This window comes from Anguilla rostrata, chromosome 1 (genome assembly GCF_018555375.3).
Source record: "Anguilla rostrata isolate EN2019 chromosome 1, ASM1855537v3, whole genome shotgun sequence".
NCBI classification, from domain to species: Eukaryota; Metazoa; Chordata; class Actinopteri; order Anguilliformes; family Anguillidae; genus Anguilla; species Anguilla rostrata.
Genome location: NC_057933.1, coordinates 56,042,755 through 56,064,184, shown reverse-complemented (window position 1 = coordinate 56,064,184; position 21,430 = coordinate 56,042,755). Strand labels below are relative to the sequence as shown.

General features: G+C 47.6%; 1 protein-coding gene across 7 annotated transcripts in view; it reads left to right on the top strand.

Moving 5' to 3' along the window:
• slc4a7 (solute carrier family 4 member 7) overlaps positions 1-20,499 on the top strand; it is an 82,477-nt gene extending 61,978 nt beyond the window's left edge. For 4 of the 7 annotated variants that reach the window (XM_064343492.1, XM_064343502.1, XM_064343511.1 and 1 more), the window contains exons 8-25: positions 1,773-1,930; positions 2,394-2,481; positions 2,876-3,022; positions 3,384-3,487; positions 5,315-5,489; positions 6,005-6,138; positions 8,349-8,594; positions 9,245-9,350; positions 9,493-9,654; positions 9,893-10,006; positions 10,347-10,508; positions 10,930-11,181; positions 11,979-12,047; positions 12,552-12,725; positions 13,134-13,265; positions 13,437-13,531; positions 15,486-15,593; positions 16,854-20,499. In XM_064343492.1, the coding sequence (XP_064199562.1) occupies positions 1,773-1,930; positions 2,394-2,481; positions 2,876-3,022; positions 3,384-3,487; positions 5,315-5,489; positions 6,005-6,138; positions 8,349-8,594; positions 9,245-9,350; positions 9,493-9,654; positions 9,893-10,006; positions 10,347-10,508; positions 10,930-11,181; positions 11,979-12,047; positions 12,552-12,725; positions 13,134-13,265; positions 13,437-13,531; positions 15,486-15,593; positions 16,854-16,935 (2,508 nt within the window). In that variant the 3' untranslated portion in view covers positions 16,936-20,499. Of the gene's footprint in view, positions 1-423; positions 487-1,772; positions 1,931-2,393; positions 2,482-2,875; positions 3,023-3,383; positions 3,488-5,314; positions 5,490-6,004; positions 6,139-8,348; positions 8,595-9,244; positions 9,351-9,492; positions 9,655-9,892; positions 10,007-10,346; positions 10,509-10,929; positions 11,182-11,978; positions 12,048-12,551; positions 12,726-13,133; positions 13,266-13,436; positions 13,532-13,990; positions 14,046-15,485; positions 15,594-16,853 lie in introns of all 7 variants that reach the window. The other 3 variants (XM_064343537.1, XM_064343520.1, XM_064343528.1) reach the window with 3 other exon arrangements.
• Positions 20,500-21,430: the final 931 nt, after the last annotated feature.

Here is a 21,430-nt window from a genome sequence, read left to right as displayed (position 1 = left end):
ATGATACAGTGTGACTGCTGATAAGCAGACATGGGTAAAAATGGCATAGGTCTTTTCTGTGGCGTATGGGTAAAGACATGGTGCTATCTGTAACTACAGGTGGTGACATGTCTGTGGTAGTCATGTGCATAAAGAGCTTTGTATAATTACGGAGGATGTTAAAGAGTAATAAAGTTGTGACCCTGTGTGTGATTGGGGGGTTTTAATGGTAAGGATGTAACCCTGTGTGTGATTGGGGGGTTTTAATGGTAAGGATGTGACCCTGTGTGTGATTGGAGGGTTTTAATAGTAAGGATGTGACCCTGTGTGTGATTGGGGGGTTTTAATGGTAAGGATGTGACCCTGCGTGTGATTGGAGGGCTTTGACTATAAATCTGACCCTGTCCGTGTCTGTCTCGCCCGGCTCGCACCCTGGACCCGTAGGACTGCTACCTGACCTTTCACTGTAGTTGTGGGTCCCTCGGAGGGGGGTCCAGGAAGCCGGCAGTAAGTCTCCTCCGGGCCGCGCCCAAGCCCCCCGCCCCCGCCCCCGCCAATCAAATCCGTGCTGTCCTTGTCGTTCCGTGACCGTGAAAATTTGGTCTGTGTGTCGCTCCTTGAAGCCCTGTGAACCGTGCTGACTCCCGGTCGCTGTCGTGTCGCTGTCGTTGGTTGTGAGCGCAGTCTGTGAGCGCAGTGGTTGTGGTGGCCGTGTGTGTGAGCGTGATGGACAGGGCCCGGCCGGTGCGGCCGCTCGTCTCTGCCTGTGACAGAGGTGTGACTCACAGAGGAGGGAGCTCCTGAGCTGTGGAGAGACAGACGGCTCGCATTCTGGGCCCGTGTCCTGTTTTCCCGGCCGTTTCGTCTCCCCGCCCTTTGTCTTGCTTTTAGGATGTGGGGGGGGTGTAGCGAGCGTGGTCACATCTGGTTGCGTAAGTCTGTTTTCGCCCCTCGGGGTTGTCGTGTGGTCCCTGGATGTTGTGCAACGTGTTGTGCCCGCGTTACACGTGAACACTTGTGAAGGTGCTGTGTGTGTCCCTGCCGGTGGATGCGTGCATGCGTAGCGTGTCTGCTCCTGCTGTCGGGCAGACCTGAGCGGCGAGCACCGGTGCCGGCGTGTTCCGTCTGCATGCACATGCCTGTGAGTTGTGTTTTACGAGTTTTTCAATGAAACTGCTGCTCCGGTTCCAGAATCCCCGGCGTTTTGGCCGCCTGCCCCTTTCCCGCTCGTAACTCCCCCCGGCTAATGGCGCGCTTGGCAGCGACGCGCTCCCTCCCATCCACAGCGTGATTTACTCATCCCAGCTGCTTCCATTAGCCAGGGAAACAACTATTTCCCCACTCTCGTTTCTGCAGCCGGCTAAAAGCCTTTGGGCTGTCGCGCTACCACTAGGGGGCGTATGTCACATGCATTTTAGAAGTGAGGCTAGGTCTGTAAGATGGTCTGTGTGACCTTTAACAGCGCCCCCTGTCTTTAAAGGTGTGTTATGTGAAGTCACAGGGTAGTAATGTAAAGCTGACCTGCTGTAATGTCATTCAGTGTTGGGGCGCACCTGGTCCCTGTCATAAATTCTGACACTGCAGCACCCCCTGCTGCCCAATATCTATATTTGTCATTTCAGTCTAGTTGATAACCCCCTGGCCCTGGCTGTACAGCGCCCCCTGCTTCCCCGTCTGTATCACAGCTTTAGTTCAGAGTCCATGTTCCTCGGCTGCCCTGAGCCCATCCCTGCAGCAGCGCCCCCTGCTGGCCAGTCTGTGCCGCTCACCGGGTCCTGCTCCCCGCCCCGCAGGTGGACATGAACTTCATGAAGAAGATCCCTCCGGGCGCCGAGGCCTCCAACGTGCTGGTGGGGGAGGTGGACTTCCTGGAGAGGCCCATCATCGCCTTCATCAGGCTGTCCCCCGCCGTGCTGCTGACGGGCCTGACGGAGGTCCCCGTGCCCACCAGGTACAGAAAAATCCTGCCTCCACACCGGTCCCTCACCCCCCTCTGCCTCTCCACGACTTCCTGTCCCCTGCGCTGAGGGCTCAGCCCCCCTGCTCTCTGTCGCCCCCCCTGGACAGCGGAGGCGGCGCAGCGGCGGGACGGTGCGTGGGAAACGCCGCGTGAGGAATGTGGCTGAACAAGCGGGGTCCGCCGTGCAGCGGCGGGCGCTCAGCGCACGGCTGGCTGGGCGCTCTGTCCGCTGAGCGCCGCTAAGCCGTGGCGCCAGCCTCTGCCCCCTGCTCTGTTAGCAGGGGACCCACGCAGCCAGGCGGAACAGCCGTGATGGAGTTAATGCAACATTTCTGAGCAGAGTCTTTTAGAACGCTCTTATTCTGAAGTGGGGACTGCAGTTGGGCCAGCAGAGGAGGGCAGTGAGGAACGTGCAGGGTAAATGCTTCACTAATGGCGCGTCTCTCTGGGGCAGGTTTTTGTTCCTGCTGTTGGGTCCCTATGGCAAAGGGCCGCAGTACCACGAGATCGGGAGGTCCATGGCGACGCTGATGACAGATGAGGTGAGGGCCTCGCTGGAGCGAGATGTATGAGTGTGTGTCCACACCTGCTCTTTTTCCTCCGGTGTCATAAGGCTTATGTGTCATTAGCACTCTTGTGTTTCATTAATTAAGAATGCTCCTGATCGACAGGTTTATGAATAAAGACAAAGCTCTGTGCTTTATTATGAGTAAAATATTAACCGTAGGTGCAGTAGCAAATATTGTCTCAGCAATTCCCTTATCGTTCATTCACATACACTGTATGGCATTTTCCTTGGGCTTATCTTATATATACATTACTCTGTGACTGTAAAGTAATTCAGATGTTTTTCATTAGAAAAATAATATTACTATGAAATATAAGTCCAGAATTGAATTTCCTCATCAGTCATTTACCCCCCCCCCCACTATACAGGTTTTCCATGATGTCGCTTACAAAGCCAAAGACAGGACCGACCTCTTGTCTGGTATAGATGAGTTTTTAGACCAGGTGACGGTGTTGCCCCCTGGAGAATGGGACCCCAAGATCCGAATCGAGCCCCCAAAGAATGTCCCATCTCAGGTAATGCCTCTGTCTTCACTGAGAAGTGTACTATACACCGTGTGTCAGAGCACATAACACTTTACATGTCACAGTCCTTTACACTGAATCAGTGCGCATTACACTGAGTCAGAGCCAGTCACACTGAGTTAAAGTCCATTACACTGAATCAGTGCACATTACACTGAGTCAGAGCCAATCACACTGAGTTAAAGTCCATTACTCTGAATCAGTGCACATTACAGTGAGTCAGAGCCAGTCACACTGAGTTAAAGTCCATTACACTGAATCAGTGCTCATTATTTGAGTCAGAGTTGTATCTGGCGCATGGTAAGCAGCGTTGGTGACTCACCTGTTGGGGGCGGTGTTCCTTACTTCACAGGAAAAGCGTAAGATGCCACTCCAGCCCAACGGCTCAGCGTCAACTTCGGAAATGGTGAAGGAGGAGGAGCACCAGGCAGGGCCGGAGCTCCAGAGGACTGGAAGGTGAGTCTACGGTGGGCCACGCCCATCAGGCCCACTCATGATGTTATTACACATGACGTAATGTTAGAACCATAGACATGGTTAACCGTGCTTTACCAGGCCAGCCTGCTCTGTCCCCAGCTTGCTCCAAACGGCTCCAGGTGTAGAGTGGACATTGGTCCATGGTATTGGGACGTGTCATGTCAGGTGGTGTCAGTGAATAGGTTTTAGTGGTGTGCTGAACAGGACCAGTCCTGGACTGTGCAGGTTGGTGGGGAGAAGGGGGGGGGGGGAGTGGCTGCTTAAGTCCCTTTTGATGAGTGTGAGTATAATGCCTGACTCCACAGAACTGAACAGCCACCTTATTAAAGAGGCATTAGTGAGATGAAAGAGCGGAGCAGAGGGGAGAGCCCAATGTTTTAATGTTACAAATCTTCAAAGCCTTTCACACGATGACTCATTAAGAAGCGCTGTATTACCGCGCTCTGGACACCGCTGGCGGCGTCTCTCATGTGAAGTTTTTCTGACCTTGGTGGGCTTTGTGAAGGACACCCATCCACGGTTTCACAAAGTAGCGCTCTGCATTACACAGCTAGCATATGAAGGCATCGTAGCACTTAGCTCTTTCTGTATTGCTTCTGATACTGCAGTGGCTCTTGGGTCACATGATGGCTAACTTTTCTAACTGCAGTGATGCATCTGGTCTGAATGAAGCGCTAAGCATGCCAGTACCCACTGTGGCCAGGAGCTCTGTGTGGCAATGCCTAATCGGGCCTATTTCCTTTCTATGTGAGATGCAGATCAAAGTATTAAGTCATGCTTTATCAATCAAAGTTAATGACAAAGTGAACTAAGCGCATTTTCACGGGCTAATGTATTGTTGACTCATTGAAAATACGACCTTGTGTGTGATTAGTGCTCTTTGATCCCTCTGAGATGGTAGCCATTCGGATGGGTGCGGTGGGGGCAGTATTATTTATAAGTATGGACGCATGCTTGAATGTGCTTCTATATAAAGCGTTGAGGTGTCAGGCTGAGCTTGTTTGATGTAGGGCAGAAGAGCTGTGAACTGAGAACCTTTGAGGGCTTCTTGCCTTCCTGCCTGTCAGATTTTAATTAATCAAACTTTTAGTTGGTAAGTGCCTCCCGCAATGCAGGTGCCTGAGAGAATTTCACAGGGAGCGATAATGAGGTAACACGCTCTAACTCTCCTGCATTTGACACTTTCAGGAGAGACTTAATGAGTAGGCACATCAACTCTTTCAAACTTCATAAAATTTAAACTGGCCTCAACTCGACAGAGCAGCACTGCGGAGCAGTGGTCAGTGTGAAGTAGTGGTGTGAGCAGAACTGTAGAGCAGTTGTCAGAGCAGCAGTGGTTAGAGCAGCAGTGTGGAGCAGTGGTCAGAGCAGCAGTGGTTAGGGCAGCAGTGTGGAGCAGTGGTTAGAGCAGCAGTGTGGAGCAGTGGTCAGAGGAGCAGTGTGGAGCAGTGGTCAGAGGAGCAGTGTGGAGCAGTGGTCAGAGCAGCAGTGTGGAGCAGTGGTCAGAGGAGCAGTGTGGAGCAGTGGTTAGAGCAGTAGTGTGGAGCAGTGGTCAGGGCAGCAATGTGGAGCAGTGGTTAGAGCAGCAGTGTGGAGCAGTGGTCAGAGGAGCAGTGTGGAGCAGCAGTGACAGCAGCAGTTTGGAGCAGTGGTCAGAGGAGCAGTGTGGAGCAGTGGTCAGAGGAGCTGTGTGGAGCAGTGGTCAGAGGAGCTGTGTGGAGCAGCAGTGACAGCAGCAGTTTGGAGCAGTGTTCAGATAAACCAGGTTTGGCCGGGGTGACATGTTGTGTGGGGCTGCTCTCTCAGGTTCTGTGGAGGCCTGGTGCAGGATGTGCGGCGTAAGATTCCGTTCTACTTGAGCGACATCCGGGACGCCCTCAGCCTGCAGTGCCTGGCCTCCATCCTCTTCCTCTACTGCGCCTGCATGTCCCCCGTCATCACTTTCGGGGGCCTGCTGGGGGAGGCCACTAAGGGCAACATCGTGAGTACCCCTAACTCTGTGATACCGTCCATTTCGCTGAACCACCTCCATGTACAGGTACACTGGCCTTCCATACCTTAGTGGGATTTTAAATAGCCATCAACATGAAGCATTTTATGAACCCCTTTATGTACATTTACTTTTGTGCTAAATTGAAAGTGCTTGTTTAAAAATGGCTCCCTCAGTAGAATGGGTTTCTCACATCTTTGAAAGGTAGGGAGAAGGACAGTGGAGGGGTAGGGTGGAACCAAATGAAGGCAAGTTGGTGGGATGAGAGTGAGGTTTAATAATTAATGTGTGTGCTTTGTCTTCCTCCTTATTTCTCTTTCCCCCACACATACTTCCTATACCCTCCCTACATTTTCTCTGTCCTTCTTTTACCTTTCAATTCCCCTGTTTCAATACTGTTTTTCCTCTTCCTGCCTCATGTCCCCCTCTCTGTCGCTCTCTCCTTCTCCTCCCTCTTTCCTTCCCTCTCTCCCCGTCCCCTTTGTCCCTGCCCGGTGTGAGGACAGAGTGCCATAGAGTCTCTGTTTGGGGCATCTCTAACGGGCGTGGCCTTCTCCCTGTTTGCGGGGCAGCCCCTCACCATCCTAGGCAGCACGGGGCCTGTCTTAGTCTTCGAGAAGATCCTCTTCAAGTTCTGCAAGTGAGTGGTGCTCTTCCATTGCAGCCAATCAGCCCATCAGTCTTTACTAAAGCCTGCTCACCAGTTACAACCAATCAATCTGGTCTTTACTAAAGCCTGCTCACCAGTTACAACCAATCAATCTGGTCTTTACTAAGGACCGCTCACCAGTTATAACCAATCAGTCCAGTCTTTTTAAAGCCTGCTCACCAGTTGTAACGAATCAGTCCAGTCTCTACTAAAGCCTGCTCACTAGTTACAACCAATCCAGTCTCTACTAAAGCCTGCTCACTAGTTACAACCAGTCCAGTCTCTACTAAAGCCTGCTCACTAGTTACAACCAGTTCAGTCTCTATTAAAGCCTGCTCACTAGTTACAACCAATCCAGTTTCTACTAAAGCCTGCTCACTAGTTACAACCAATCCAGTCTTACTAAAGCCTCTCACTAGTTACAACCAATCCAGTCTCTACTATAGCCTGCTCACTAGTTACAACCAATCCAGTCTTACTAAAGCCTGCTCACTAGTTACAACCAATCCAGTCTCTACTAAAGCCTGCTCACTAGTTACAACAATCCAGTCTCTACTAAAGCCTCCTCACTAGTTACAACCAATCCAGTCTCTACTATAGCCTGCTCACTAGTTACAACCAATCCAGTCTCTACTAAAGCCTGCTCACTAGTTACAACCAATCCAGTCTCTACTAAAGCCTGCTCACTAGTTATAACCAATCCAGTCTCTACTAAAGCCTGCTCACTAGTTACAACCAATCCAGTCTCTACTAAAGCCTGCTCACTAGTTACAACCAATCCAGTCTCTACTAAAGCCTGCTCACTAGTTACAACCAATCCAGTCTCTACTAAAGCCTGCTCACTAGTTACAACCAATCCAGTCTCTACTATAGCCTGCTCACTAGTTACAACCAATCCAGTCTCTACTAAAGCCTGCTCACTAGTTACAACCAATCCAGTCTCTACTAAAGCCTGCTCACTAGTTACAACCAATCCAGTCTCTACTAAAGCCTGCTCACTAGTTACAACCAATCCAGTCTCTACTAAAGCCTGCTCACCAGTTAAAACTAATCAATCAGACTTTACTTTATTGAGGCCATTAAGAGAGTCATCAGGGTAATGAAAGCAAGATGCGTGAAATTGTCTTGTCAACAATTAAATCTACAAACCAAGAAGTCATATTCTCTGTGTATATGCAACAATAATCACATGCTATCACTGCATATTGTAATCATATTTATATGCAGAAAACACTAGAGTGGCATCAGATAAATAGTGTATGTACATTAAGAGCAGGCATTGGCTGCACTCACTCTAGTTTTGCTCACTGTTCGGGATCCAGATGATTGACGTATTTTTGCCCTTTTAAAAAGGCAGCGAGCCTGTTAAAGGGTGTAAAGCAGAGCAGCGTCTATGATTGGTGGATCCAGGTGTGCTTGTCAGCGCTGTCGCTCATGATGTCAGGCTCGGGGCGCACAGTAGCAGTGAGGACTGCGTGCGATTGACAGATGGGTCGCCCCACCCCACCCCGACTTCTCGTACTTCCACAGCGATGCTGGCTCATCATGTTCCGGGAGGGGGGATCGCTTTTCAAGCGCTGACAGAAATGTGGGCATGTAATCAAACCGTGAAAATGTCAGAGTGCCCTCTAGATAGACCGGTCATTAATTGTCTCTGCCTGGAGCGGAGCCGCTTTTTCCACTGTGTGCTCATAAAGTCTGTGCCTTCAGCGACAGCTGAATGAGTTCATCACAATATTGATAAAACCAGGAGTATGACTTCAGTAATATAGAGAGAACTCAGAACGCTGTCACTGTGTGCTGGATATACATGATACGTATGCTTAGTTTGGCCATGTCCGGCACACAAACTGAATGCTCATATTACAGTACATGGAAGCATTTGTGATGCAATATTTTATCACTTTGGCAAGATATGTGGCTGGTTACCCTGACGATCACAATTTCACACGTGAATGTAACATTTTCACATGTGATTTGAAATATGCAACAAAAATAAACATGAAATCTTAAATCTTGAAATTCCACATTTTCACGTGCGTGACTTTTTGAAAAACTCTGTGTAAACCCCCACTGAACGCAGTATATCATTATATGTTCATTATTTTCTCCCCCATAAGTTGAGCTGTGAGTGGCAGTTCATTAGCATATGGAGCAGGATACAGGACGTGCAAGTAACGGTGCTCTCTGATTGGCCACAGGGACTACGGCCTGTCCTACCTATCTCTGCGCACCAGCATCGGGCTGTGGACGGCCTTCCTGTGCCTGGTGCTGGTTGCCACGGACGCCAGCTCCCTGGTCTGCTACATCACCCGCTTCACTGAGGAAGCCTTCGCCGCCCTCATCTGCATCATCTTCATCTACGAGGCCCTGGAGAAGCTCTTTCAGCTGAGCGAGATGTTCCCAGTCAACATGCACCTCGAGCTGGACAACCTCACCTTTTACACGTGAGTCAGAGAGAGCCACAGCTCCCCCTGCTGGGCCGGAGGGGAGGAGAGCCCTTTGTGTCTGTTCCCTGTTTTGTGTCGGATAGAGGCAGGCATTGGCAACCCCACGGACGGAAAGACCTGAGTGAAACTTGAGTAAACGTTAAGTAAATATTTTTGGTTAAATATGAAGGTTGACAAGCTTGAGATTTTTCATGTAAATAAGTATGCAATCAATTATGTTTTTTTGCTATGTTGATATATGTCCAATACATTCCCCCTTGTGACTTTCAGGATTAATTATTGATGGCTCAATGGCTCAATGGTTATGGAGAGTGTGTGTTGCCTGTGTGTTAGAGGAGAGTGCGTGTGGGGTGTGTGTTAGAGGAGAGTGTGTCTTATGTGTGTACGAGGAGCGTGTGTGTAGTACACTGTGTTAGAGAAGCATGTGTTTTATGTGTGTAAGAGGAGTGTGTGTTAGAGGAGTGTGTGTGTGGGGTGTGTTAGAGGAGCGTGTGTGTGCACTGCAGTGTGTGTACGAGGAGCGTGTGTGCAGTGTGTGTAAGAGGAGTGTGTGTGTGCACACTGTGTGTTAGAGGAGCGTTTGTGTGGGGTGTGTTTTAGAGGAGATGGAGTTGATAGAGTTGTTGCTGACTCCTCTATGCTCTCAGGTGTCAGTGCTCACCACCAGCCAATGTAACCACAGAAACCGTGCAGCTCTTGAACCAAACAGGCTTCACGCCCGACTCTATATCCTGGAGTGACCTCAATGTGTCCGTGAGTGTATTTCTCAACTACAAATAATAACAGCAATTATGGGGGGAAATCAATGAATTGACATTTATGCAAACATGTAGTAATAATGATATCCTCTCTCCCTCTGTCACTGTCTCTGTCTCTCTCTCTCTCTCTCTCTCAGATGTGCAACAGGTTACAGGGGCAGTTTGTGGGCTCGGCCTGTGCGCATGAAGGCCCCTACATCCCTGATGTGCTCTTCTGGTCTGTTATGCTCTTCTTCACCACCTTCTTCCTCTCCTCCTTCCTCAAGCAGTTTAAGACCAAGCGCTACTTCCCCACCAAGGTAACCTCACACACACGCACTGAGATACGCAGTTCTGTTCATACACTACATTCAGTATTCTAACTTTTTTTTTAAAACACAGGTGCCTATTTTTGTGGGATCACCTTTAATTGTGTTGGAACATTTTTGTTGGTGTAGGTTCTGGTGCTCTTTTGTTGTCTTTTAGTCTGTAATTTCATTACTTTGTTAGTAATATGACAGTTGATGATCTATGTTCATGACCGTGTCTGTCCCATAGGTGCGGTCGTGTATCAGTGACTTTGCTGTGTTTCTGACCATATTGGTCATGGTCCTTATCGACTACCTTGTGGGCATACCCTCTCCGAAACTGCATGTCCCTGACCGCTTTGAGGTATGGGTCTTCACTTTCTGCCATGTGAAGTAGTGGCCAAAACAATGTATATTAGAGATGTGGATAATCAGGGTTCTCCCTGCATTGAAATGCCTGAGGCGGGCCCGCCAAGTGCTTTTTCAAGCCTCCTAAGTCGCCTATGGGAGAAACTGTATGTTTGTGTGTGTGTCTGTGTATATGTGTGGGTGTGTGCACGTGTGTGTGTGCGTGCGTGTGTATGCCTGCGCGTGCGCGTGCGTGTGTGTGTGTATGCGCATGACTCTGTCAGTATGTGTGTAAGAGCAGATGTAAGCCCGGTGTAAATACACAGCTGTGTAAGATGTAACCCTGCTGTGCACAGCCCACCTCTAAGCACCGCGGCTGGTTCATCTCGCCGCTGGGAGATAACCCCTGGTGGACGCTGCTGGCGGCGGCCATCCCGGCTCTGCTCTGCACCATCCTCATCTTCATGGACCAGCAGATCACCGCAGTCATCATCAACCGCAAGGAGCACCGGCTCAAGGTAAGGGAGAGTACTGCCAGCATCAGAAGAGAGGATAAAGGTTGCATATGTCACAAAGTGAGGCTGAGGCTTTAATCACTGGTTAAATGTCTAATTTAACAGATTCAGCAATTGTAATATATTACAAAGCATATTTGTTTTGGTTCTTGTAAAGATATTGTGTATTATACTGTGTGTTGTTTTCAGTTCAGTCAGAGATTTCCTTATTTTAACGCTGTGATGGCTGTCGATGTCCGAAGGTGGGAGGGATTATTCACACGTTCAGCTGTCTCACAGCACAGGATAATGCAGCGTTCAAAACTTTACTTATACATCGGATTTTGGGTCAGATGACTGTGACTAGTGTGTTCAGGTCCTTGAGCTGAGTTTCAATGGTGACATCTGCCCCTGCCCCACCCATCTGCCCCTGCCCCCCCTGCAGAAAGGCTGTGGGTACCACCTGGACCTGCTGGTGGTGTCTCTGATGCTGGGCGTGTGCTCGCTGATGGGGCTGCCCTGGTTCGTGGCCGCCACCGTGCTGTCAATCACGCACGTCAACAGCCTGAAGCTGGAGTCGGCCTGCTCCGCCCCCGGGGAGCAGCCCAAGTTCCTGGGCATCCGGGAGCAGCGGGTGACCGGCTTCATGATCTTCGTCCTCATGGGCCTGTCCGTCTTCATGACCTCAGTGCTGAAGGTGAGCAGGCTCCGCCCCCGCGCCCCGCTTCCCCCGGCACGGGCGCCCTCACCCGGACACCTCAGGGAGGGCTGATATGGAAAGAGAGGATTTTAGCGGCTTTGCGTGATTTACGTCTTGCGTGGGAGCTGTGAAGCAGACGTTTTGATGTCCGGGCCATCATCACTCAGATGGCTTCTGTTTTATCGCCCGCACGCTGGTATAAGTGAATTTGAAAGGCACCTTATAAATCTCTTATGTGTGCACGTATCACCCAGCTCGTTGAGGTAAGCATTTGGTCCATGAACTCCTGACTAGTGCACGTGTCTGCTCAGTGTGGGGGAACGAGTGGCTGATGGATAAATCCATGTGTGATTGTTCCTGTCGGAGGAATGAAAGCATCCCAGAGTCCCCTGGGGTCTCAGGCAGGGTGGTGCCGGCCTTCTCAGAAGGGTTGCCAGGCGTCTGGTTTTTGACCGGAATGTCCGGCTTTCAAATTATTTGTACAGATCCGGTTTGTGGTCCAGGTCGGACAAAGTAATGTCCAATCAGTGTAAATGACGGAAGGAATTTTTTGTTCATTTCTAACAAACTGGCATGCCAGGGACTCCCTCTAATGAATACCCCCCTGGTCCAGCTGTGCGTATTGTCTGGTTTTCACAAATTTTCAATCTGGCAACCCCACCTCCTACATCTCAGTGTGTGCAGCTGCTGTTTACTGTTCCACACCTTTAACAGAAGCGCTTCAGCTGTTTGCTGAGCAGTGAGAGGATGGCTCTGTTAATCCCTCTCTCCCTCCCTCCCTCTCCCGTGCTCAGTTCATCCCCATGCCAGTGCTCTACGGGGTCTTTCTCTACATGGGCGTCTCCTCACTTAAAGGCATTCAGGTAAGAACATACACTGGGGCTTTAGCATCAGGGCTAACAAAGCTTTCCTCCGCACCTCTGCAGTACCGCACGTTCTGTGGCTTCTCCACATACTCAGCTCCTGCTGTCCTCTCTGCTACCAGGAGCTTCAGATTCTCCATTACATTGCAGGATCTTCATCACCACAGTAATGTGCTCACTCACACCCCTTAATAATGTTCCGGAAGATTCAGCAAATGTTAATGTTAGGCTTCAGTTATAGGGAGGCAGAAGTAGCCATGTTAGGCATATGCAGCTGAGCATCTGATAGATCAGTAGTCTGCTTGCACAACTCTTTCTGTGGCAGTGTGTCTGTGACAGTGTTTGTTGTTACTTTTTGGCTTAGTGTACAGTGGCAGTATCCCATCTGGACCGTGAACCTGGAACCTCTTGACTTCCCTTTTCTGTTCTGACTATTGATACGCTTTTGGGCTGATTGTAAAGTGATGCCTTGTGTTTAATTCTCCTGCCTGTGGGGGGCGCCAGTTCTTTGACCGGATCAAGCTGTTCGGCATGCCGGCCAAGCACCAGCCGGACCTGATCTACCTGCGCTACGTGCCCCTGTGGAAGGTGCACGTCTTCACCATCGTGCAGGTCACCTGCCTGGTGCTGCTGTGGGTCATCAAGGCCTCCGCCGCCGCCGTCATCTTCCCCATGATGGTACTGAGAGACACCGGGGGCGGGGTTTCACTGGGGACCGCCTCCCCTTTATGACGCCAGAGAGCCGCCCACTGTCACTCACTGTTGGGTTCTCTCTCTCTCTCTCTCTTTCTTTCTTTCTCTCTCTCATTCCGTCTCTCTCTCTTTCTTTCTCTCCCTCATTCTGTCTCATTCTCTCTAATTCTCTCTCTCTCATTCTTTCTGTAATGCAAATTCAAAATGTAAAGTATTTACAAGGCATAATTTACATAAAGTGTAAATCAGCAGTAACAATACTATCAGCAACAAGATTTGCATATTTTCTTAATGTTTAGAGATTACTTATGATTAGTAAACTGTTAACTGTCAGGCTGTGGCATGCCCTCACATCGTGCTCTCTCTCTCTCTCTCTCTCTCTCTCTCTCGCAGGTGCTGGCCCTGGTGTTTGTGAGGAAGCTGATGGACTTGTGCTTCACTAACCGGGAGCTCAGCTGGCTGGATGACCTGATGCCCGAGAGCAAGAAGAAGAAGGAGGATGACCAGAAAAAGATGCAAAAGCAGGTAGAGCGGGAGCGCCTTTCACACACCGCCCGCCCGACCCCGCCTCCGCCCGCGTGGGTCCGGGGTGCAGCGCGGGGCCGTGCTGCCACCTGGGAGAGCGGCTCTGAGCTCAGGTCTGTTTGCAGTGCCATGTCTGTGCGGGGTGTGTAACGCTCGTCTCCATGGTTACAGACGGCGGCGGATCACATGCTGGAGACAGACAGCGAGGCCTTGCCGTACGAGGGCAGCAACGTGCTGAACATCCCCGTGAAGACGCTCAAAGTGAGGTGAGCTAAGGCAGAACCGCAGACTTACGACACCGCAAGCGTGTTTCCTGGAAACGTCTGTCACCCGTTTCCACAGAAACACTTCCCTTTTATGTAATCTCTCATCCTGTGTTATGTAATAACCTGGTTGCTGATTTTTTGTAATTGAACTGTAAGAGTTGTAGAGAATAACTGAACAAGGTCTTGAACATTTGAACCATCTGGTAAGCATAATATATCCTCAAATTTAATTGTAAGAAATAGCACAAATGTGGTGCCGTTGAGAATTATGATGAATGAGTATTAATTATCTACATTCTTCATATGACTTCATTAATGCTCTACATTCTGCATAATGTGCTACTGTCATACACTGTGCGTTACTGACGCATTGTTGAGATGCAGCATTTCTTCCTTGTGCACCGGGAGCTTTGGGTGATGACAGGTGAGCATTGACAGGTGGTGTTTATCTCGAAACAGGTGGGACAGCGTAGCCTCCGACACCTCTCTCCCGGACGAAGAGCCTGGAGGAGGGGTTGGTCTTTTATTTCAGGCCTGCTTTTGATTTCCGTTTTGGAGGTGTTTTTTTCGGTTTTGGGGGGTGGGGGGGTGGTGTCTGAGGATTAACGCGATGACGGCCTTAACTCCTTTCCTCATGTGGACTGAGTGCATGGCTCTGAAAAGCAGTGCTCAGCGTAACACCGCCATTAAAACCGAGCTGTCATCCTCCTTCCTGTTAGAGGGCCCGCTTCCTCGTGACAGGAAACCAGAGACAGGAAACGGCTTGTGTCCACACAGGGCCGCCGACATATACAGGTGTACTCACACAGGCGGCCTGCTTCTTCATCTAAAGGTCTACGAGGTGGTCTTAATGAGCGGGGCTGGGCTTCGCAAGGCGAATCACCCCAGGCTTATTTTTACTGGGCGAATGGGCTGCCACTTTTACCCGCCTGCTTCAGAGATGAGTTCTCTGCGTTAAGACTCAAACTGGCTGGAAGGATTCAAATTATGGAACATAAACTGTCTCTTCCTTCCTTGAAAATGAAATGCAAAGTAAATTCACATTATTTTTTAAGTTGAACCTCAGCTAGTGTTTAATTACTAAAGCTGCAGCAACCAAGTGTGAAGACGTTCACCTAAAAAAGTGAAACTGTATTTATTAGTCATGCAGTGAATGCATTAGAAGTAGGTTTAGTAGTAGTGGGAATTCATGTAGTCTGTAGTCACCTGTAGTCTTCAGAGAGGGACCATGTTTTGAGAGTGAGCACCACATGCTGTGATGGGAACTCAGAAGACTCCAAGCTGAGTGTGAATGAGTATAGCTGTAGTTTAGGGTGCATTTTTAAAGCCACCCACAGTATTGGGGGTTATTGATAAACCATCTCTGCCACCTGAAGTTAATCAGCCACTTGTCTTCTGAAAGAGTGATTAAAATTTGTGAGGTGGCTGGAGATGGTCATGTGATGGTGAAGCAGGAAGATGGCTGGAGATGGTCATGTGATGGTGAAGCAGGAAATGTGCGAGGCGGCTGGAGATGGTCATGTGATGGTGGAGCAGGAAATATGCGAGGCGGCTGGAGATGGTCATGTGATGGTGAAGCAGGAAATGTGTGAGGCGGCTGAGATGGTCATGTGATGGTGAAGCAGGAAATGTGCGAGGCGGCTGGAGATGGTCATGTGATGGTGGAGCAGGAAATGTGCGAGGCGGCTGGAGATGGTCATGTGATGGTGAAGCAGGAAATGTGTGAGGCGGCTGGAGATGGTCATGTGATGGTGAAGCAGGAAATGTGCGAGGCGGCTGGAGATGGTCATGTGATGGTGGAGCAGGTAGGCGCAGGGCTGAGGGGAGGATGCGGCTGATGCTTTGTTAACAGCGCGGTCTCTCAGAGCTGAGCGTACGTTAGGGGTGTGCCCGTGTCCTAACCCGCCGCTCACCTTGCTCAACGTCTGTCTGCTGTCTCCCCTCCCCCATCCAGCACTGACCCCTCTATCGTAAACATTTCTGACGAAATGGCCAAATCCGGCGTGTGGAAATCTGTCACCATGAACGCTGACAGCGCCAAAACGTTGAAACATAGCCCAAGGTTAGCTGCAACATGCTTTTATTTTTCGTTTTTCATTTCCCCTTCTTCTTCTATCCTCTCCTCCCCTCCCTGTATCTCTAACCCTCTCCTGCTCTTGGCTCCTGATTGGTCCTGGGCCGTCCTTTGGCTTCACACTTAAACGTGCCAGTTTAACCTGGGCCACTGTAGCACTGGAGTTATTCAGCACACTGTCACCGCTGGACACGCCCCTCACACGGGGTCAGCACAGTCTTCAGGCGAGCTGATGTACAGCTCACAGTGTGATACCTGACTCCTTAGAATGCACACTTTTAATGATGCATCAGGTGACTCCAGCTGCTACAGTGACCGCAAGCATGAGATTAATGTGTGTGAGCGTGTGTGTCCGTGAATGTGAGTGTGTGTGTGTGTGCGTGTGTGTCCTTGCATGTGAGCGTGTGTATGAGCATGTGTGTCCATGTATGTGAGCATGTGTGCGTGTGTGTCCATGAATGTGAGTGTGTGTGTGTGTGCATGTGTGTGCGTGTTCAGGTTACTATATGTATTCATACTGGCCTGTGTCTGTCATTCATGCCTTCATTGCAATGGAAGCCTGGACACCTATTGGAAAGTAGCTGAAGTGACTGTAAAGTGACTGTAAAGAACGTATGCAGTGAAACCAAAAGCATGTCTGAACTGCAGTTCCAGGTTTTCTGGGTTTCTTCCGATAAGGCAGTGGCTTGTTGGGACAGGAAGCTTAGAGAGAAAAAGGGCTAACAGGAATGTATGCAAAACAAGTAGCATATGTGGGATATATTTATGCAAATATAATATAAGGAAGAGAGTGTGTAACTGAGTTGATATTTAACAATAAATACCAATGTAGTTAGCATTGTGTTTTATTAGCTGAAAAATGTAAAACATGGATGGCTTGTGTCTGCACAAGACTGAAGTCCACCTTCACTTCAAGTTTTAATGCAAGTATTCAAAGCATCCTGCCCAACAGCCACTGCTTTAGACTATACACACACGCTCCCTCTCTCTCTCTCTCTCTCTCACACACACACACACACACTCACACAAGCACACACACACACACACATACAGGCACACACGTACACACAAACATTCATACACACATCCATACACTCACACAAGCATACACAGGCACACAAACACACACACACATAGAGGCACGCATGCACTCACACACACACACACAAACATTCATACACACAGACACACACACACAGTCCAGCTCTATGTGCTAGTAACTCTTCCTCTTGCTCTTGCCCCCTGCAGCCAGGAGAAGATTCCCTGCGTGAAGATCAGCGTTGAGGATGAGCAGGGGCAGAAGTTCGTGGATGCAGAGACATCTTTGTGAAAGCAGGACACACACACACTCACACACACACACACACACACACACACACACACACAAACAGGGCTGCTTTTACGGCCTGCGTCCGAGGGCGGGCAGAGAAGGCTGAGGCTCTTCTACACTTTCACACCGCAGCTGTCTTCTGCGTGTAGCACAGCGACATGCTAATGCCAGTGATGCCAAAGGGGTGGGGCCAGGGGGTGGGGCCACTGTTTCTTTCTTTTTTTTTTTTTTTAGATTTATGCTTGAATGATTATTTTCACTCTTACTCAAGTCAAATCTTTTTTATCCTTTTAAGATAATATTTTTTAGTTTTCAGATGTGTAACATCAAATCAGTGAGTTTTGTATCCAGTCTCAGCATGATTCCCATTTAAAACGAATTCTGTTGGTCTTGAAACAACGCAGACTGCCTTTTAAAACACAGAATGTTATGACCTCAAAAAAAAAACAGCACAACAGTGCTCTAAGCCACCAGAAATGCGTTCTGACATGCAAGGGTACAAAAAAACAGGCACAATGCATTGTTTACACTCATCAGAAAAATAGCAATCAATCTGAAGTATTTTTTGCATTCTTTTTTAAAAATTCTGTTTGTTTTAACAAAGCTGTCAATGCTGAACAGGAGGTCCAAACATTTTCAGCTGAATTTTTCGTACGTGTACAAGAAGAAAAACAAAAAAAAACACCAGCTGGCCAATTCTCAGCCAATTTTGTATATTGTGACTGTACAGCTGCTGTCCTGCTGTATATAAAAGACTCGAATTGTTTAATGCTAGAGAGGTCATTCGCTGACCTGTAGTAACGTTTACTGTGTGTTGCTCATGGGGGGTACTTGTGCATCTGATAGTATGGCAGAGGAAGCAGGCCTCGTCATTCTCATCACCTTTAAGTTACAAATTATACAGAATGCTTACCGAACATTACTGATGCACAGAAGGAAAATGAATCTAAACTTTACAGTAAAATTTGGGTTGGTCGCATTTCTCTAAGAGGCCAGCAGATGGAGCTCTGTTTCTCTCGTCTCCAATTGACTTATGGTTATTTTCCCCTTTCCAGTCCTGCCCCTGATTGCAGCTTGTTGACATGTTTATGTACAGATGAATATGGTAGCCCATTCCGTGCGTCTCGGTGAATACTGCTGTTCACCAGAAATGAACGTTAAGTATATTTAAGCAGCTTTGCAGATCCCTATTCTGCAAACTGTAGCCATAGTTAGTGTGCAGTTCATTCATGACAGGGCCAGCAGAGAGCAAACAGTGTTAACCTATGCTGTTGTGGAGACAGAAACCGAAAACTTTATTTGTTCAAACGGTTTACATCCAATGTAATATTTACTGTAATGGGATATATATATTTTAGAATGTATGTATTGATTTTCGTATCATTAATGTTATTATTACTACTATATTATGTGAAGCATTTTAATTTATTTTTAACGGTCGAGTTTGAGGTGTTGAAGCAGTCGCGCGGTCGCGGAGGTTTGTGGCAGCGGCGTCGTCTGTAATTATTCTGATTTGAGTACATTTCTCGTTGTTCGTATCTGCACTTTAGGTATGTTTGCCGTCACATCAGTGGGATAGACGATGTGTAGCTTATTTAAACGTGTCTACTTAGAGCCATCTCAGGAATCTACACATTACACAGCAGTTTGGCTTTTTCACCCGGGCTCTTCTAACCCTCTTCCTCTTACCAGCGTACCTGTCCGTCTGTTAGCTTTGGAGTTCACCCGTTTTACACTGGAGATTGTGACTGCGGTCGGTTTCCTCTCTCTTTTTTCTTTCTTTTTTTTGTTGTTGTTTTGATAAAACTTGTAAAGGATGCTTTTTTTTCCCAAACAATCAAAATGCCTACAAAACAGCAGTCCCTGTTTGTTTGGGAGGAAAGTACTGTAGTATGTATTTATCATTGTGACCTCAAACTTCATTTTATTTCAGTTCTTTAAATACATACTGTTGATTGGGGGCTTTTCAGACTGGGATCTTATATTTTTTATGTTACGTTTTTAATTTTTGAAAATGTCTAATATCCCATTAAGTATTTATTTTTTTTGTCCACACCTAGATAGAAACTATCCATATTTTAAAACTCATCACACCCCTCCCCTCAAATTTTGAGCAATAATTCCTATAAGAATCAGAAGATGCTGCTTGTGATCGGATGAATGAAGAAAGGCGGGTTCTTAAAAGCTAAATATTCACCTTGTCCAATGAGAGGGCAGCACACATGGACTGGAAGCCCAGTCTGGAATGTCAGCCCCAGATTGCGGGTCGTATTAAAGAGGAAGTACGCGGGACGGCACGATCTCGTCCATTTCCAAACGCCGACTGAAAAATGCAGCACACTGAGCAGCAGTGGACTGGAGTGGACCGGTGAGGAGCCCGGGGGGACGCTGGACCTGAGAGCTGTGTGTCTACACCCAGAGCTTTGGACCCGCACGGCTTAACACAACCAATAGGGCGGCATTGATGCGTGCGTAGAAGAACTCAAAGCTCATGCCCTTGAATCGGTCCTGTCTCCGGTCACAGGTGCCTCTGCACACCACAGGGTGCGCACAGGAAGCCAGGTCACGTGCCTTTTGAACACCCTTTACGGCTGTTGTGTGCAGCTGAGAGTGGCACTGAAAGGTTGGTGAAAGCGAGGTGGATTTCTGGTTGCCACGTTCCCTGCCTTAGAAACCGCGCAGGACCGTGCGGTCAGCACATCTAATCACGTTTAAAGGGCGTCGGCCCACCCCAAAGCTGCAGTACACTAAACCCACACGTGGACATGTAAAGGATGCAGCGCTCTCACGCTGCGTCCACAGTTGAAATGTAACGTACTGTGATCTCACAATGTAAGAATGCATTTCCGAGTACAGAATAGGATGTGTTCTACAGTTGTAATGATGATATGCAGATGGGAATCAAAATTGCTTAAATTAGTCCCCTGAAAGTAAGCTTCCCATTAAAATAATTGTATTGGTTCTGTGATGCGTACTGAGTATAAAATCCTGTGTCGTGCGTAGTTCTCCCTCTTATTAATTCAAACATCTAAGAAATATGTACAAAAACCCCCAAATATGATTTTTGAAAAATAATTCATCTTTTTGCCTTTCCCCGCTTTAATTTAGTTTCACTAGATTTGTGCCAAATGTGGCTATTTGATTGGGCAATTGAAAGGGGCTAAAAAAATAAAATATATAAAAATAACTTTGAGTCATTACTGTTCTATGTGCGAGTGTTGGTAGTGTCTTCCTCAAGGTACCACAACTGATCACAGAACAAATAGTGCTGTAGTATTAAACTGTATCCATCAATGGAAGTCTGTATGTAAAGTGCTGTGGGTTTCACATTTTTATAACATAAAGGCTGGATGTTGTTTTAGTACTTGGTTTAGACACACCTCACAACCGTTTGATCTGGTGTTGGTCAAGTTCTCATGAATGTGAAGCGAATTAAAATCCTGCCTTTGTTGATTGTTCAGTAAATATTTACAGCCGAGGGGGGGGGGGGGAATGAAACAAAACAAAAATATTTTTTGTAATGTAAATGAATTGTTGAAGCAATAAAGTTATTACATGACTGTTGTCCGTGAGCTTACTTGTACAGATGCACATGCATTGACTGAAATGGATCTGAATATACTGGATGCGTATAGGGAGAACTACATTACCCATACTTCCTTGGAAATCTTGAATGCAGTATGTTCTTAATGCACATTTTAAAGGCTAGGGCCACTAAACTTTGATTTGAGTTTTTGAAATGCTATATTTGTAAAGCTGATTTTCTGTGTACCTTTAGTGTATCAGGTGAACTCATAGTTACTTTGGAAGTTCTATACATTAATTTAAGGTGCTGAAGATACCAAATACCCAGTCCCAACTGGTACAGGGAGAAATGCTAAAATAATTCAGTGATTGTACTTGCCTGAATAATCGTATCAGTTCTCTCTTATCAGTCTGTTGGTTTTTGTTGTAACTCAGCACTTGAGTAGCACAGCAACTGGTCAGTTAAGCATTGTAATTAATTTGAAAAAGAAAAATGCATTCAATAAATACTAAGTGACACGATGGCCTATACAAACCTAAAATGTGAGCTACTAATGAAACCTATAGAATTTATGTACTTTAACAATACCTCTCATGGCCAAATCTGTGAAGAAATGCCCCAAGGATATATTTATTTTCATGTTCGTATGTATTTCATGACGAGATCATTGTTCAGTGTGCCCTAGGGGTGCAGAAATTTGACTGTTGTACTATGCACTTTGTTTAGCTTGTGGTGTCAACATAATTTAATGGTAATAAATCACTTTTATACGTTGGCACAGTTTGAATTCATATTACAGTGTTTCTCATTGTGTAGCCTATAGGATGGACAGTCAAAGTTCAGGATTAGTCCATTTTAGGAATCACAAATGTAATATATGAAAGTTCAGAGATGTGTACCAACTTTGGGTGAAACTTTGAGTAATGTTTCATTAGATGTCATTAAAAAAAAAATAATTTTATGAATTCA